Source organism: Pagrus pagrus (genome assembly GCF_965226575.1).
Source record: "Pagrus pagrus genome assembly, chromosome: 8".
Lineage (NCBI taxonomy): Eukaryota > Metazoa > Chordata > Actinopteri > Spariformes > Sparidae > Pagrus > Pagrus pagrus.
The window spans coordinates 27,735,712-27,755,828 of NC_140192.1; the positions used below are offsets into that span (position 1 = coordinate 27,735,712).

At 39.7% G+C, this 20,117-nt stretch overlaps 1 protein-coding gene across 1 annotated transcript in view; it reads left to right on the top strand.

Annotated features, from left to right (window-relative positions):
• The window catches only part of LOC311261614 (transmembrane protein 132C), a 173,139-nt gene that overhangs the window by 31,099 nt on the left and 121,923 nt on the right, over positions 1–20,117 (top strand). Inside the window, exon 2 of the mRNA XM_084360412.1 lies at positions 1,831–2,719. Coding sequence (XP_084216538.1) covers positions 1,831–2,719 — 889 coding nt within the window. The remainder of the gene's footprint in view (positions 1–1,830; positions 2,720–20,117) is intronic.

Sequence of the window (20,117 nt, forward strand, 5' to 3'; positions counted from 1 at the left end):
GTCTGTACTGTGAACTGATTCTTTAGCGTTGGAGGGTATAACTGCGTGGCGCGGCATGGCGGGCTTAATTGTAATTATGATTTTCAAAATGATTTGATAAGTAGCCACACCAGTTTTGTCAGTACATCATGATTGATATCACCTCTTTCATGTGTTAGAACCTTTACAGAGCATGTACAGTAACACTGAGAAACACAGGTGGTGGACACAGGAGAGCAGTACATAAGGCAGAGCTGGAGGTCCATTTTAAAAGTATTAATTAACCACACAGAAAACCCCTTCGAAGACGTTAATTATAAAAGTCTCCTTTGACATTGACATGATGTTATATCTAAGAAAAGTCTTGAATTGATGTTAATGATTTTCCTGCTGGTTGCAGTTTGGGACGCAAATGTGACCGCCTGTGGAGGAGCTTAATGAACAATGTGCAGCAGCAAAACACTGCATGTTTGACTTTGTCTACCCACTATTTAGTCCACTGAATAATACGTGCTGTCTGGCTTCAGTCTCGTCTGTAGTCGCTGTGATCCAGTCTTCCACAAAGTTGGATTTTCTCTTTCTATCCTCGGTTGTTCCTGACCCCTCATTGGTGCTGGCAGTGTAGAAGGGGAAATCACAACCCAGCTGCTGTCGGTTTAAGTTGGTATGAGATTTATAGATCATGGGTGTGCATGTTACAAAGATGATTCTTAGAACCTGCTCAAGCAAGTCCAACATTGGAAATGACCTTAAGAAATGAGGCGCCAGGGCTGATTTGATAGCTGAGTGTGAATACTGAAAACAAAATGATATCGGGTGCAAAACAACACTTACTTACATACCATATTTTTAAAAATATTGAAATATTTTCCTCCAAAAGCTTGTTTTAATTAATCAAAAGAAGCAAATGTTATTAATTGCTAAATGTTGTATAAACACAAGCATACACACAAGATCTTTATCTAAATAAGTCATTGATCTGAGAAGAGAAAACAGAATATAAAAGAACCAGACATTCAATGGTAACTCTGCAAGCAAAGGTCTGACTTTAATTGCATCTTAATGGGTTTTGGTGATCTGATGAACTGCACATTTTTCATGAAAATTGCACCACTAAAGTACAATACTTCAATATTTCACAATTGCTTTCGCTCAGTGTTCAGAGTTTCAGTGCGCAAAACACTTAACACAAGATGATGTACTCTCGGTTTTAGCCTCAGGTAAAGTGCTTGCTAAAAGCAAACCAGAGCTGTACCCATTTTTAGCTAATTGTACTCTCGATGTAGGGTGTGTAACACAATAATCCCTGCATGGTTTCAATACCCAGACTGATGACATTACACTTTTACACTTGTCCAGCAGTTAAAAATCCAAAAATATGACATACATTGCAGTGAAATAGCAGCAAATGAGGCTGGAACCAGTCTCTAAAGTTCCAGTCAGGAACTGTAAAATTATTGTTGATTGATTTTTTAAGTGTTTCATCACTAGCACTAGACATTGTACAAATTCAGTCACAGTAATCGTTCCAGACATCTGGGTCTTGTCTTTGTTCTGTTACAACACAATTACAGAGTACAAACACCACTTTCACCTGCTAATGTCGTTTTCCAAGAACACCTAATGCTCTGAGTGAGCCAGAGATTGTAAATGTCAGAAAAACATATGTAACATCCTATTATGAAAAGGAACACAATCCTATCAGCGGGACTGATTAACCCACCGGAGATAAACGAAGACAACATGTGTTGTTTTTCAACAGCTTCAAACGGCTGTCGCTCGCTTCTTGTTTTCTGTATGTATAGAGTTTTTTGGCTGGCCCTGACTCAGCCTTTCTCTTCTGTCTTTCAGTAGCCGACTGTCGAGTCTTGGAGGGACTGCAGAGATACTCCTCCATCTCCACATACCTGCCTGTCAACTACCAGGTGCTCAATGCTGAACTGGCGTTCTTCCTCAAGGAGGCCAACCAGGACTTCATGAGGAACTCTAGCCTGATGTCTCGGACTGAGCCCTTCTTCATCTACCAGGCCAGAAGTTTGCCCTCGGTGAACGCTAGCTATGGACCTCTCTCTTTGGAGCAGCCTGTCCCTTTAGAGCTCTTGCAGAGTCCAGGGACGTTTCCTGCCTCCTCCGTTTTTACCTTCAACTGGAAGGTTCAGACCTTTATCATGAACACCAGGATCCACCTGGCCAAACCCAGAGTCCAGGTGCTGTTTTATGTGGCAGGCCGAGACTGGGATGACTACAGTGCCATCGACAAGCTGCCCTGCGTGCACATGTTTGCTTTCCACGAGACCCAGGAGGTGCGTGGCTCTTGTCAGCTGAAGGGGGAGCTGGGGCTGTGTGTGGCCGAGCTGGAGCCCTTGGGCAGCTGGTTCAGCCCACCCAGCGTAGTGCCAGGGCGCCAGAGGAACCTGGAAGTGTCCGAGGGCACGCCGGTGGAGCTCTACTACATGCTGCAGTCCACACAGGCAGGGGAGTGCCACTCAGACGAGGCCAGGAAGGACAGCTTCATCCGCTCAAGCCAGGAAGGGCTTTTCGGTTCATACACCTCCACACCGCTGAGGAGGATCGGTGGCGTGAGGCTGTACCAGAACCCCACTCCTCCACCCCTCGCTGAACACAGGCTGGATAATAACTTTATGGTCATGGTTCCAGCCGTACCCATGAGCCAGAGGGAAACCATCTCTGCTTTCATCACTGTGTCAGCCTACTCTCCCGTGGAGATGTTTACTCTCAGGTAGGAATACTTTCCTTTTGTTCTTGTATGAAGCGTCTGGCTGCACACTCTCTGTCAGACTCAGACTGGAGTTCTGCAGCCAGACTTCTCTGCATTTTCTTTAGTCCTTTTATCCTTCCTGTTCCTATATGGAATACCCCCTTCTGCTCTCCATGATCGCTCATATTGTGGTTCTGTATCCAAATGCATGCAATGACATATTTTTTCATTTTCAGAAGTCAAATAACCGAGCACAAATAAAACAATATTTTGGTCGCAGTTCATAAACAACACCTGTCAACCAAGGTAAACAGACTGTAGATCAAAATAGGGTTGTTAACCACCAGTTTCATCACCATTACCGAGGGGTAAGATGACGATACGATATTTGCCAATATTACATAAATGTGCCACAATACAATTTTGATTCAATTCAGGGGCCTACGATCGATATGAGACGATATCATATGCCCATTCAGTCCAATCAGTTACAGAAGAAGTGGGTACACCTTTCTTTTCTTTTTTTCATTAATAATTGTGTAGGTTTGCTAGCGGTTAAGTGCAGAAAAGTTTGTTCGTTACACCCATAGATCACATCAATATTGCTCCAGATATCTTCTGGCAACAGAGACACAAACACATGCTGCTAACGACGCCTCTATTGTGTCATTGACTGTATTGGAATTCCAAACACAACATCAGAGAAGGTTAGAGGAGAGTTGGCCTCTTAGCTTTACTTTCGCACATATCCACATTTGTGCAGGCATGTGTCAACATTTCAGAAAAGTGATTTGTATTGTGTTCAGTCAGGTGTGGAGGAGGATAAGAAATGAGTCAAAGTCATTCAAATCAGCTCCTTGAAATTGTTGACACTCGTGTGGAATTTATTTAATAACTCTTTTAAAGCGAAGTGACCTTTGTCAGGCGCTTCGTATAACAAATGACAGCAAGTCTGCACAAACACACTCACAAAGGACCCATCCAGGGATGAAGAACCATCCATAAAAAACATCTATTTATCAATGTATTTGTAATTTTGATTTTTATCGGGTATGTTTGCTAAATTATGGGATTTTGTGCTTAGAGTATGGCAATCAGGAGTTTTATCTTTGATACATGAGCTTCAGACATTTCCTCCATACTGAAATGGCTTGATCCTGTGAAGCTGCTGCTAGCTACTAATTACAGCGAACACATGAGACAAAATGATTTAGATAACTAACATGCAATTCAAATGAGGATGTCATTAATTAAAATGCATGTCCATTAGTGTAATGACCGAAGCCCATCTTAATCACGCTGGTTTAGAACATTTATAAACCTTCGGAGATGCTGCAACGAGGGGTCAAGATAATTTGTCAACCTATTAAAAAGAAAAACAAGCTGTGTGCTGAATAAGAGGGTATATTCCGCCGAGGCAAGGTGACGGCAGAAGCAATTTTAAAAAGAAAAGTATACATTTTTATATAAATGCTGTTCCACTGTTATTTTTGTTCGCTAATGAAGATCATTTACCCAGCCACAAAGATGCACAGTGGGTGCTTTAGGCTCAGAATTAGAGCCAAGGTAAACAAGTTCACAATAGCTGTGAAGTCTTAACAAGCCAAACTAATTCTCCAGACTTACGTCCTTCTTGTGTTTCATTTAATTACCGAATAGTTGTCCTGAAGTGATAAGGCAACTTTTTATTTTTCTAAATTGAGAAACTCTGAAAGATTTCTTTCATCAGTCAAATGAACAGGCCCGGCTGGCCACAGAGGCAATGCCTGCGGTGTTTTTATTTGGCAGCGTTGTGCGTGGCAGGCGCAGGTTGGCCATCTGAGAGCGACTGATATGGAAAGGCCTCTGTGTGGTCCTAGGTGATAAGGCTGTCCTCATACATGCATTTGTTAGGACGCTTAATCACCAGAGCGAGAAGACTTTGATCTCTATATTCACAACATCATTATCATCTGTGTACGACACACTTCTGTGTCGGCCATTGTTGGCTGTGTAGCCCTGTATGCCGGATGAGCTCACGATACTGTGAAATCTGTCAAACAGACCCTCTGCTTTAGATTTAAATGTTTATTAGATTTCTGGTTTTGCACATTTAATAACACAAAACGAGGCAGAGTCCTTCATATTCCACTTCTTGGTTCTATACACTGTTCAGTCTGAGCAGTGACAAACAACACATCTATATAAAATTCTCACTTTCATTTTTTCTTTCCTCCTCTCCAAACTCAGTTCTCACCTGCGTGCGATCCATTATGCTGAAAGGCTCATGCATAATTTCACAAAATTTTAATAGCCAATCATCCAGCCATTTTATTGCTTTGTGGATGCCCAGCATGGTGTGCATTACTGGGATATTCCTATCTTGACATGCTACTTTTAATTTGATGGACTCTAATGTGATTTGACCTCCCCTGTGTTAATGGGCTGTGTCACTCAGAAACAGAAAAGTTTGACTTATTTCACTGGAGTTTACTTTGCTCTAATTCAGAAGGATTTTGGTGTGGAGCGTTTAATAGTTGGTAATTTCAGTCATTATCATTATTCATTCTGACATCCTGTCTCCTCTCCAATTGATCTTCCATGGAGAAAAATGATTTAGGTGTATAGTGACAGAGAAAACTGCCCGAGTGATGGTAGAAAAAAATGCTAATGTAGACATATGCGACATAGTCGCTTCCTATACAAGCCAGATTTCACCACACAATATGACACACAATTAACGCATCAGTGCAAGTTCATCTTACACATGGATAGACAAACTATACTCTACATTATACAAGATATAAATCAACACATTCCTGCAACAGTTTGCTGCTGAGCAGTTTGCGCAAGTATATCTCACCAACAAGCGCTGAACAGGACTGATGGGAAAAATCTGAACGCTACTAACATTAAATGTAAAAGACTTGCCCAGAAGATCACTCTTGTGCAATCAATACAACTTTAAACTTTGGTGTCCTTTTTGTAAGTAAATCCAGAATGATAAATCCAACACACTCAAAAACAGTTCAATTCAATTCAATTCAATTCAAAGGGGCTTTATTGGCATGAAAGTTTAACAACAATGTTGCCAAAGCATCTGTCCAAACACTCGTACATAACATAACAAATAACAACACAAACATAACACCGAGATTGATTTACATTAATTATATATACAGTATATACAGTGTGTGTGTGTGTGTGTGCCTGCAGGTGTGTGTCGGTCATTCACTGTCCCTCAGGTTGTGGCATGTTGACACATATTGGGCAGCAAGGCATGCCCTATCTCCTTCTCCTTCCCAGGAGTATTTTTAATTTTGATATGTCGCTCAGCTCTTTGAACTCTGATAAAACCACATTGAATTTATTAAAATAAATGTTCCTGGTTTTGTTGAATGCTTTACATTGTAGGAGAAAGTGCATCTCTGTCTCAACCTCACCTGTCAAGCAGTGACCACATGTTCTGTTTTCTTTTGGTTTCCATGATTTTTTTGTGTCTTCCTGTTTGGATTGTCAGTTTGTGGTCACTGAGCCTGTACTTGGTGAGGATCTGTCTCTGCTTTCTATCTCTGACAGTAGAGAGACATTCTGCTCATTCATCATCTCTTTTTAGGGTTAGATAACATTCTAATCTACTTTGGCTTTTAGTTTCTTCTTTCCAATGTTCCAGATAGGTTTCTTTACATTGTGTTATAATTTGCTTTAGTCTGATTGGTGTAAGTATTGCATTGCAGTATTGTATTGCAGTTTTTGTTGCTGTTAGCCGTCAACTAGCTGTCCATGCTTTGGAACAGCTGAAACTGGTAGAAAAACACAAAACACTGCACAAAAGTGCACGTAGAGCATGCCATGCGTGCCTTATAGGAAAACAATGGTTTTGGTGGCAGCTCTTTTCTACCGACTTGTCTCGGTGTGATCGGCCACATAGACTGTCTTGCTGAGGCAGACTTCGCCTGTGCCTCACTGTTGAACATTCAACTCAGTGTAACTGACGCATGCACAAATCTACAACAATGCCTGCCTTTGGGCAAATGGAAACACAGATAACATCTCCCCCAGCATTTGGAAAAAAGTAGTTTTTTCAGAGCATACTTTAGTATTAACACAACTATTCAGATAGTGATATATGTTAAAGAAAGTACATACAAATAATCAGATTGTTAAATGATCAATAAATACAACTTTTATAGAATCTCAACATTTGTTTTTTTAGCTTTGATGAGGCACTGCCTCCTCTGACTGCACATCACTGATTGTGTACATGTTTCATAATGTTTACTATTACATTTTTAAAGATGTATCGCCATCGTCTGCATGCCACGAATACCAAGGTGAAATTTAGAGGGCACCTGATAATATCTGGTGCTTTGGAACAGAAATGTGAATCAGGATTTTATCTTAATTTGAGGATTTCAGCTATGTCTCTTTTGAGTGTGCTGAATTTCTGAAAGCACGTTGTCCTGTTACCTTGAGTTATAATTAACAACTAAATGAAAAACCACATGTCCTTGGAAGCCTAATCAATGATAATGAACATGTTTGTGAAGATATGAGGGTCAGTTTGTAGAAGCATGAGCTTTTTTAATACTTTTTACTTTTTAATTAAAAATCTTTTCTCTGTAGCGTCAAAAGAGGCTGTTGTAGAAAAAAGAAAACATTTTAAACATCCTCCTGAATTATGCCTTCATGTTTTTTACGATCATATTTCCCCAGGGTCCTATGTTACAAGGATCCTGTGTTCTCACAGTCTTATTTTTTAGGGATCCTATCTTCCAAGGGTCCTATGTTACAAGGGCACTGTGTTCCCAGTGTCCTATGGTCCAAGCAACCTATGTCCCTAGGGTCCTATGTTCTCAGGGTCCTAAGTTCCAAAGATTCTTTGTTCCAGGATCATGTGTTCGCAGGGTCCATGTTTTCCAGTTCAATTTTCTGTAATATAAAACACAGTAACCCTCCTATTGTGTGAGGGTCACCATAAACAAAGCTGGGGAACATAGGACCCTGGGAACATGGAAATGACCCTAAAGAAACTGGTAGTATTATTAATGTGATTATTTGGAGACAGGTTTGACCTCAGCTAAACATTTGCCGAGGCAAAACCCCATACTGTGCATTGACAGTCATATACTCATAACTTTAATTAGATATGCTGTGTAATGCATTAATGCCGTGTCATTACGCCGTCAAAAAGTTAATTAAATCAGGATATTTCATGATATTTTTGACAAGTGACGATTTACTGAATATACTGTGAATATATAGCATCTTTTGACTGTTTCAAAATGTCAAAGGACGTTATCAAAGCATTAATCATTGTGAACGAAGCTTGATTAGGCAAGATTAACTCTTTGATTGCAGTCTGTTCCTTTGCTGTGTTCCTTTGCTGTACTCTGTCTTTGATATTTCTCTGCTTTGTTGTGCCGGATGAGAAACAGTATCACATCACAGTCTACTGTGGGGTGGTTTTATAGTGAACGGGAGTAATGCTTTCAAAGAATAGAGACATTTCTGCACACCAGCAGATTCTGCTCTATTGGAGGGGAGTCGGATGAGGGAAAATACACTGAAAAGGCACTTAGGACTTTAAGGCCCTTCATTTAATATGTATGTAATGTGAACACTGGACTCATTATCATAATATGCTTTGTGGTATCACTGTGCGAACAATTTAGATTGTTATATGTTAATTAATTATTATCCCTCTGTATTCGATAGTTTATATGCAAATCAAATGCAATGATGGAAATATTCAAAATGATTTTCCTTCTGCTGTCTCCAGTGGGATAAAGAAAAAACCCGGAGCACAAAGGGAAATTGTTCTTTTTTCTGTTTTGGTGCAGTGCTTTCTTACAGCATGAGTCACTGCACTGTGAGGGTCATTTCACGTGCATTGTCCTCTCTGCTCATGCTCAGCCACCAGTTAAACAATACATCAGTCGAACATTTTGTGAGAGCAGATATTCTCCCGTACTATAGTACTGTATTTCTCATGTATAGATTACTTCCAGGACAAAAAGTTTCCTGTTGTAGTGACAAAGTAGCACACACCCACACAACACTTTTAGAGGTTGGAGGCCTGCGTGAAAGTTATGGGGTAGAGAAGGGGGGCTGATCTTTATGTTTCACTTTCTGTAATTGCTAAGCCCTACCTGGTGTTACACCGTGAAAGCCTCCCCCAATTAGGCAATGCACTTCTTTGACATTGTCAGACTCATTGTAATTCTTCCAGTGTATAACGAACAGGTTTGTTCCATTTAGTGTGGGTTTGTATAAGATTAAGTGTGGAGATTCAAGAAAATGTTGAGTTGTTCCAGGAATCGTGTCCAACCATCTGAGAAAAACTGTAAAAAATAAATAAATGAATAAAAACAAAAAGGCAGAATCGATGCAGCAGAACCAGAAATATTGTCATTTTTATTCTACACTTGTAAAACCTGGCGCCTACATTACCCATGATGAATTTTGACTGTCGACTGTTCGGTTGGAGTTTCGGGGTGTGTATTGCTTACTGAGATTTAATTCCATTTTTTTTTCATTTTCAAATTTTAAGTGTTTAGCTCCAACCAACCCTCTCGCTGAAAAAGAGAAAACATTTTTTTTACACATGCAATAGACCTGTAAACATAATTTGATATGTAAAGGTGGAAATCCATTTTAACATCTTTAATCAAGGGATCATGGGAGTTGATTTCCCCATTGTTAGACAACCACCATGGAAAATGAAAATCTGTCTCCAATTAATTTTCCCCGACTTCCTTCTATACTTCCTGAAGTATCATCTGATGTTTTATCAGTGTAGTTACAGCAGCAAGCCACCAAATGAAAAGCACCATTACCTTGGGTAAAATGAAATATTTTCTGGGTTTGAACATTGTTTGAAAGGTTTGGGATAATTAATGGACAAAATACACCACAAACGTCTGTTGTTTTGGGACATTTTGATGCAGAAATGTTGCATAATATCTCTAAATGATAACCCTTGACTCAGACAAAAGCTGCAACTTGTCTCCCCCAAATATCTATGCTGTTAGATTAATTAAGATTGCCACTATGAATACAGAGCTACTAACGAATAAATCTTTTTTTATTTCCACTTAATGAAGGAACTGGGCACAGATTGGCACTCTTTGGCAGGAACACTTGATCGGTACATAGATCAGATGTCGCTGTGTGTAAGATCAGCCTGTAACATTGAGAACCAGCCTGGGTCATCATGTTTCATTTAACTTCTCTGATTCAAAGTTCATGACGTAAGATGCTGAACTTGACTCATAGTTTAGTTTAAATGTATGTGACTCTTCTCTGTAGTTCTGCTTTCTGTTACGATGCAGTTTAAAGATGAGTGTGAAAAACAAATTGTTCTCCAGTTCTAGTTTCTCAATACTGACAACTCTCACAAGGAAGGCAGGAATCAAAAATTAAACTGGGGTTGGAAAGGAAGTGAGAATTATTTTCGCCCATCCTCTCTTCAGCCAAAGGAAAATATACCTGCGAATGCTCCTCTTGTACAAGATTAAAACCTTGTTTGAACTTTGAGCTGACTCCGATCTCCTTCCTCCAGTTTTAAATTAACGCAGAATTATTTTAACAGACGCCTCCTCCCCCTATTCATTTTTGTACAGTCCTGTGAGAAAAACAATGAAAACCTTTGATGCACACAGTAGCATCAATATAGAAATATGGAATTTACTGAGCAAGATATATTATCAGTGATTTACTCTAAGTGCATCAAATCCCTCACATTATTACTTTTGTGCAATCAACAAATTACTTTTGCCTAAACAGCCATGAAGTGCATCTACTTCCAAGTGTCTAAAGAAACTCTGTTTTGATCTTGCTCTGCCGGGTGTCATTTGCCTTTGCCCTTAAAAGGAACTGAAATGGCAAAGATTGGAATAAAATTGGTTGCAATGACACAAAATTCAGTGTTGGCATCAGTGCAGGGATAATAACTGTTATTGCTGTTATACTTTCATCTACGTTTTGTATGTGTGTGTTTGTGTGTGGTAAAAGGATGTGGAAGTGTGTGTGGCAGATGCAGGTGTGTCTCATGCACATGCCTGTGTGTGTGTTTCAGCTGACATGTTTGCCAACTCAATAAACACTGCCGGTCGTCTGCATGCAGGTTGTTTAATCGTTTGTCTCCCGTGGAGAACATTCTACCAAACATTTGTTTGCAAACAGATTTCAATAAAACTGTCAGCCCTCTGCAATCACATCGCGTATGCGTGTGTGTCTGTGTTTGTATGGTAGTGTTTGTGCATGTGTTTGTGTGTTTACAGAAGTGTTTGTGCTTGTATGCTGACACGTCTGAGCACCGTGCTCTGCTCACGCTCAATACAAAAAGTACTGTACGAGCGGCTGTGGTGGAATCAATTTGCCTCATCTTTAAAAGCCGGTGCATCAGTGAACAAATGATCTTCCATTACGCTTCATTATGTGTGCTCCTGGACAATAGGGACTAATATATGCAAGAAGCAATGGTGTGAAATATCACCAGGGGAGAGAGAGCATAGAAAAAAATGTAATGATTTTTCGGAAATTTGAGGTACAACTTCATTCCACAGTAACTTATACAGTTTGAAGCATAGTGTGACTCAGAAGTTTTGCCATAAGGCATATTTAGCTTCCTTGGCCCTTCCTTACAGTATTAATAGATTTTCATTACCTGCATGCAGTTTTAGAGAGAATTAAAGCTGCAACTAATGATTGTTTTCATTATCAATTAAAGGAAAAGTAAGGAAAGATTTTTAAGCACATCTTAATACAATGGTCACACGCCATACTTGTGTTAAAAAAGTTATGTGTTGCTGTAATCTCTCCTCTGCATCTACGCTGTGATGTGATTCAGCGGTAGCACAACTACACTGAAAGAAATGGAGGACAAAATCCACATTCTTTTTTTGTTTTAGTGTGAAAGACCCTCTTTGTGTTTCCCCACACAGTGTTTTCTTGTTGAGATGAGGAATATGTCCTGGTAGTTGTTGACAGGACCCGACATCACCAATAAACCTTGACATGATTGCCAGGATAAAGATTCCTTGTCTCACTCTGTGAAGCCTCATATTTGCTTCGTGTTACCACTACAATGCATTTTATGGATTTTGTCCTCCATTTTTTTGTAGTGCAGCTACTCTATGAAAGTATTACATAACAACAGTCTCTGATTTCCAATTATTTGGCCAGCCTGACTCTCGTTTGTCCATTTAATATGCCTGCGACCAGACATTAGCCTGGAGCAGCTTTAAAACCAAGCTTGATTAGGATGGCTGTTATTCCAGCTCTCCTCCCCCTGGGGTGCTCTTGCTGGTTAGGTTGGATGGTTAAAAGATGCCGTGGCCAGTGATCATCTCAAAGTCTGCTGCTCTTAATCCAAAACACCCGCTTTCTTCTCCAATGCTGTTGAAAGTTTTTCGCCAGAGGTAATTTGCATTTCAGCAATAAAGCTGAAAAAGATTACAGTTGAAAAAACAAAAATGGAGAGAAATTTGGAGGAGCTAATGGCCACTGCATCTTCATGTGCCACCGTTGCCATTTCATATATAGCATATGTACATATAGACAGTTATTTGTACACACATATATGTTCTGCCCGTCAAGTGCAACAGCTTGATCTGCACTGTTTTGGCGGAGACAGGTCTCTGTAAAGATGTCTTTATTCATTAAATTAGAGGGTTTTTTTTTTATTTGTAAGTCCTCTTCCTCTTGTGATCAAAACCATTGATGTTAACCAGCCCAGTCGCCAGGATATAATGTTAGCAGTTAACGTTTCTGCAAACCTTGGATGCGTCAAGGTTCGAGGGGATGGAGGTGGAGGTGGCATTAATACAAGCCAACAAGGCTGCCAAACGGCCGATCACAGTTCGAGTCACACCAGTGGATATATTTAAGGAGACCTGGGGATATTTCCATCCATTGTTGATGCGGCAAAGGCGGGTGTTTTTTAAGGAGACCTGCAGACATTTCCAGTGGTTTTATTGGCTACCAAAACCGTCTTTTTGAAACAGAAAATCCAACCTTAACAGACGTTAAGTTGCAACTTAAAGAATCGCTCAGTTTGAACTTATCAGTGGTTTTGCCAAAACATACTAAGCTATTAACTTTATTTTGGCGACTGGGTTATGGGAAGTTGACCCACTTTGATTTTAAATAATGAACTCATTTTTGTTCAATTTACGTATTAACATTATCTTCTAATCCTACATTCTCCAAACATACCCTCTGGCCTATAGGCTGACAGCAGTAAGCATGTTGTTTCAGCTTCCAGCTTGTATCTGCAGGCCACTGGAGTCCCATTGGAACTAGTTCTTCATAGAAACAAATGAATAACTGCTCAGGTTGAGAAATGGACGATAGCATAAATGGTAGCTGGCTGAAGCCATTTGGAAGACCCATCGTTATGGAAGACCACAACACAAAGATCAGCCCAGTGGTCACACACTCATGTCCGATCCATTATGGTGCAATCTCATTTGAAAGCCATCATCGCTGGCTATAAACAGGCCCTGAATCAGCAGCCATGGGGGTGCTTCTGCAGGGGATGTGTGATGAAAGACTAAGAAAATGCCTTGTCATTTATTGGCAGGCATTGAAGCCATAAGCCATTTTCCTAAAACTGCTTCTCCATTTGAAAGTGGCAGAAAGAAGCACTCCGGGGAGCAGATCTAGATGATTTAGACTAAACGTATCTGAGAGAGCGGCTTCAAATATGCATTAAATATATCTTGTCAGATGTCTCCAAGTCATTATGAATTATTTCTTTGTAGTTTGTTTATATTTAGTCTGTGAGAGGTTGCAGACAACCTGCAGCAGATTGCTGGTGCCTTTCCAAAACAAACTGTCGACTTTCTTGTTAAAGTGGCTCATGGTGTCAGCAGCAGAGACTGTCTGGAGCCCTCTTGGGTCCATTCATACTCATTCGTTAAGAAAAAATAACCCAAACATACAGCACTGAATGTTTAAGAGCTGTTTTAATGTAGTAAGGAGTCTCCCCATGTTTGCATCAAGATGTCGAGACATCAACGTCTCCTATGCTGAGCTTGCTGATTTAAATTTGTCCCATTAGGTTTGTTACATTTTTATTAGCTGTGAGTGTGTGGCCTTGCCAGCAGCTCACTGAGGTCCCGTTAACAAACACTGCTGCCAGAAGCTGGGTACACAGTGAGGCGTCAGTGCTGTAATAGAGCGGAGCAGAGTGGTGCATCGCTCCCACATCTATCCTCCATCGTTCCCACACAGCTCCATGGGGGGTCCTATCAGCTGCCATGGCTCCTTCTATTCGTTCTCTTACTGAAAATACAATATTGTACACCCAGGAATAGCATTCATGTATAATTAGACAGCACTACAGATATACTGTTTGTTTACCCGTTACATATGAGGTTGTTTTTCCTTTGCAGCTTGAGGTTTGCGTTCAGAAAATATGGCAGTATATTTGAAGGCATATCTGAGGCATTTATACTGTAGCACAGAAAGAGAAGCCATTTTCTTATCCATACTACAGTTAACAGTGAAAATATCTTTTTATTGCACCACTTCAGTGCACAATAAGCCTTGTTAATTGCAAGAGAGAAACAAAAATGCATTACATATACAATGTAAAAGGTAATATGTTACAATATAAAGACAGTAAATGCATAATATTTTTGGGGGGATGTTATTTACAGGAAACCATTTTATCTGCTATGTGTGTGTTCTAGCAACAATTATGTGTGCTCGTGGGAGTCACCATTGATCTCTGATGCTGCAGCGGGCACTGTGGACAAATCTACTACAATCACACAGGGATGCCCATGTAGTGGAACCAAGCGGAAAAAGACACGTGACAGTTCTCACATCTCACAGTGCTTCTAACAGTGTTCAAACTACATATACTCAAAGTAACGGTGCATTATATTTGGCTGCTAGTTGCTATAATGTCTGGGGGATAGTCGGTTCTCTCCCTTCCTTTTCTCATGTTCTCTCTGTAATGTTGCTTTCATGAAGTAAAGTACATTTCCCCTCCAGCTCCAGCCGACAGTCAACATTTCAAAACATAAACACCCGACAATGGAGGTCACCTGCACCAGCACCACCAGATCACTGCTGCAGTCAGGTTGATAAAAGGAGTGAAGATAAATGCTTAAAACCACCAGAACATCATTGGTACCCATCTACACAGCGTCAGTGATATCGGTGAAGTGAAGTGTCTGCACAGAGCCCAAAGGATACTAAAAGACAACACCCACCCCAGCCTCAGTCTGTTCACCCTGCTGCTGTCTGGCAAAAGATACAGTATTCTCTGCCGAACCACCAGACCACAGAGCAGCTTCTTTCCTCCTGAACTCATCCTCAACACTCCACCATGAATAGTTTTTTTTTTCTTATAGTCTATTATTTATCAATTAGTCTATTTAGTTCATTTCATACAATCTTGTGTTGTATAAAAACAATTTAATGAATCCTGAATATTTGAATTATAATCCTGCTTCTACCTGAGTGTGCACATTAATAGCGTCCTTTACTCAGTTTCACTAGCTTGCCCCTCTCTCTTTTGCTGTGCCCAAAATGTTGCTGACTATTAAGACACAAATAAAACCCCATATATATTCATAAATGGTTTAGAAAATGAATAAGTTATGCTGGATTTCAGCAGCGGTCTCAGTGTTGTCCAAACTCAACCTCCAATCATCCAGAATCTACCTATAGAATATTAAGCTTTCTCCACAGATTACATTTGTAACCTCGCTGACTAAACTGTTACAGGTAAAATCAGCACGCTAATTAAATGCTGAGGAATATTAAATGCACCGAACCTCACAATCACAATCAGATATCCTGCTGGAGGACTAATAGAGGCCAAGCTCTTACCACTGATGAATATACCGACAAGAACAGAGCCTCAGAGATCACAATACATTTCCCGCTCGCTACATTATAGATGCAGCGGTAATTATTTCTTTGTACAAAGCCTGAATTAAATTACAATAATTCTGTCTATTATTCACTGCTAATTAAAGGGTCAGCCTATTCAATCCGCAGTCTCTTACTTACACTTTCTTTTGCCCCCCTCACTTTTATTCCCCTTCGAAGCATAAACACGATCAAAGCATTTTTCTTATAATTAATTACAGTCTCTAAGCTAGACCCCGTTAGCTTGTAGTCTCATGTTTAATTTAAGGTCAGTATTTTATGGATTCTTTCAGGGTTTTTTGTTTAAATAGTTGTCCATCCCAAAGTCCTGATTTAAATGTGGATATGGAGTTTGTAATTTCAAAGGATTTCATTACTATAGATGAACATTCTTGAATTAATAAAGTTAGTTTTAGATAGTTCGGCTTTCGTTTTATGCGCTTAAACGATCGGATGTAGAGACGAGGCTAATTAGATTTTCTTAAATGTACTTTGATCATTCACCCTTATGATGCCCATAGAAATACAGTCTGCCGCGTCGACTACACTTAAACCTCGACTCTTTGGCTCAGTTTGAATGTATCATCCATTAGACCTTGAATGATGCTCAGCTTATTAGCAGTCGGGAAGTAGAGAGATATGATTTAATGCTGTGTCTTGGAGGGAACACAATAAGACTAAATTGAATGGTTTCCCTATTCATTTTCATGGACTTTAATGTGCCCTTATAACTCAGTAATTGGCACAGTAACTGCTTGTATTATATCTTCCATGACACTTGTAGCCACTTGTTCACTGACAGCGGCTAATTATCTCAATTACTTTAGTTGTATTTTTGCTGGTATGGGGAGTAAATAAAAAAGTAGTCAGCAGTTAGAAGCATGGTGATTTTCAAGAGATCTCTCACTGCTGCTTTCCTCTGACATCCAGATAGGAACAGACATAAGAGGCTTATCTTTGCACCACAGATAAGTGTAATCAAATTTATCAGATGCCAAGTAGATTAAGATTTTGAAGACATAGGACGACATTTTGGTGAATGCTTTTTTTTCTTCTTCTTCTTTTTCTTCTTTAGATGTCCAAATCCCCCAAAACAAGCATGACAGTTTGTCGTCAAAGGAATGTTTTGCCATTTTTGGAAATACGCTTTGTTGCCAAGAGTAAATGAGAAGATACATTCCACCCTATCTACCTACTCACATGTCTGTTGTGAATATAGCTAGAGAAACCAAATAACAGGGATAAATGTTAGCAATGTGCGTTTCTGCAAAACACAGATATGCTGAAACTTTTCTTTATGTTCGGTTATCATTTTTTTGTTGTGAAAGTGCTGTGCGTTTTAGTCTGGTTAGGATCAGGCACAAAACACTTTAAGTTAGGGTTAAGGTTAGTAAAACATCAGGTTTCCGCTTAAAATACCTGGTTCTGTCGGCACACACACGGCCGAAACATGGCTGAAAAAAGTTGTTATGGTTGGTCACGCCAGTACCACCATCCCCTCCTCGTAACACTAAAGTCAGCTTATATACATGTAATCTGAGCGTAATATTATTATTGTACAAATTTTGATATGATACGTATGAAATGTTTAACATATCTGTGGTTTGCAGAAAAGTAATGCCAACATTTCATTCTGGTGACTGAGCTGCATGTAGGTCATGCACAGTTAGCTGAGTCCAAGTCTTCAAAATATGCAACATCCGGTTGGACTTTCAAAATAAAGGCTGCGCAGTCAAGTTAGCAATAATGTAAACAGCCGGTAAGACTTGCTGAAATTAAAGCTTGCTGACTAACAGTTCACAAACTATGACATATTATGCCTTTTGGACTGTTATTAACGTTCTAGGTTTAGGCTTCAAACTACATGGTTAGGTTTAGGAAAAGATCATACTTACATTTCATATATTAGGTCTTGTAAGCAACCCAACTCACATAAGTTTGGTCTTTTACGTGGACTGACTTACATTACATAAATTATAAACAAATCATTCTTGACTCTTGACCTGAATTTCTTGATTTTCTCTCTGGATACCAGGGTCCAGAGAGAATGACCCACCCAACCACCCCAATATTCAGACATTTCTTGCTCTTTATACTACTGCTCTAGAGGGAAGCTTCAACAAGTGATGCTAGAGGGATGCCTACAGCGTCAAATTTAAAAAGCGCTGGGACACTTGACCAAGCTGCCGTGTTTGACGAGCTGGGAGTGAGAACAAGCTGGCCTAGCTTAGCTAGCCTGGCTCTGTCAAAAAATAACAAAATCATCACCTCTGAAGCTCACAAATTTAAAAAACAAAGAAAAAAGACAAGCGTAGCTGCTGTACACCATGTGGTACTGTATCAATCTTCTCATCTGACTCTTTTCAAGGAAGTGAACAAGTGTATTTTACAGAAATGTTAAATATTCCTTCAGGAACAGCTAGTTTCACTGTGGGACTGTTTTTTTCAGTAATGTTTACAACACAGCAAATAAAACGCTTGGAACTGAACTGCTGAAGAATAGTTTGTTTACTAATCAAAACAAAAATGTTGCACATTTGTTTAGGCTATTTTCCATCTGTTCATTGAGAATGTGAGATACATTTTACACAGTTGTCCTCAAGTCCTGTCTGGGGAAACACACCACAGATGGCCTCTGGTTCAGTTTCGCTAAGCTTTGATTTTGATGTCAGACAGACAACAGCTGTTGTGTCTGTTTAAATCAATGTGAGAATGTTTAACTTGTCTTTCTGTGCGTTCTTTTACTTTATCTGTGAATAGTTAACAGAAGAAAGACTGTTATAACACTTATGTGTTGTCATCCATGCTATACTGATACAGCTGAGCCATTTGTGCGTCTGAACATAGATGCTACAAAAGTGTGGAACATTGAAATAAGACTTTTTTTATTGCAACTCTTTTCTAATCTGCCTTTATCATATTGATGCAGCAAACCAAAGTCCCTGAATCATACAAATAATCTAAATGCTTACAGCTACACTCTTAGTTTCATGATCTAAGTTTGCCTTGCCAATCCAACACTTTACAGATCATCTCCGTCCTGATTCTGATGCGTATGTCCAAAATCCTTCTGGACACCACTTCAGATGTTGGATTTACTCACTTTGTCCCCACCTTTGTGTGTGTCACCTAGTGGATATTTGTCTGTCTGCATCCTGTGATCAGGACAGTAAAACGTATACCTAGCATCAGCTCTGCTCACCACAGACACACAAACGGATACAGCCCCCTGTGATAACAGTACCCTAGCACAGCCCCGCCCCCTCAGACCTGCATCAAATCAATGGTTTAAGGAAGAGCTACATTTATCTCCATATAGTAGGAAGATTATTCCCTTTTACTGTCCTGCACAGCTGCTGGATAGTGGAAGAAACACGCATATCATGAATGTATGGTACCTAACATCAGTTTCTATATAGATTTAGAATTCGACACCTTGAATTCACCTTGAAAAAGGCCACCTACACTGCAGGAAACCCTTTGTGTTAAGATTCAATTCAAGCATTTTAATTAAAACTAATGTTGAAGTCTTCTGAATCCAATCATGTTTTTTTCTACAGCAACCTACTCATCTCTCATCACACATCAGTCATTGTTCAAAAGGAAAGTATTGTTGTGCTGACTGATGTTGCATAAAACAAATAAATGATTCGAGCAACCACCACAGGAATTCACAAGTAAAAGAAACTCTTACTATTGACAGTAATTATGTAATGTATATAGATCTATGTAAAGATTGTACATTTTAAAACTAAACTAGTTAATAAAATACAGTGGAGAGTATGTTCACCGTTAAACAAAGATCACATCCTCTCTTGGTCCCTTATCAAAGAACGTTAAACCATGTGTCAGGATCCTGGACGTTCTGTTGACTGACTGACTTTGGCCTCACTTTTATTAAAACTCAAAGCAACGTTATGCAGTCATGCTGCTACCGTTTGAGGAATATTGCCAGAGCACGACCGATGCTGAGTTTTAATGACACTCAAACCATCATTCATGCTTTTATTTCCTCACAGTTGGATTATTGTAATGGTCTTTTATAGATATGATATGTAGCATTTCTGCATTAAAATGTTTGTTGAGTTGTGTACTTAAAAATAGACTTCTAACTTCTGGGTTAGGGAAGTCAGCAAATTTCATCAGCAATGGTGGTTGTTTTATGGCATATTAACCACCAGCAAAGCAAGTTTGACAGCTGGATCATTTGTGTGCATCCACCGCAAACAGCCAGATTAATTTACTGCTGTACATGAGCCATGAGACAGCAACGAGAGTGTGTCTCTATGTGTTTAAATTAAGGTAAACTCCCACTATTCAGCATCCACCAGAGACTCTCCCTCTTCTTTTCTTCTCCACTCCCCATAATGTCTCCATGAAATAAAGCACATTTCCCCTCCAGCTCCGGTCGGCAGTCAACACTACAGTAACAACAAAAACAGGGACAATGGAGGTCTCCTCAGCAGATTGCTGCTGCAGTCAGGTTGATAAACAGGAGTGAAGATGAATCCACTTTTCAATCCCAGAAGTTCTAGTGAAGTAATCT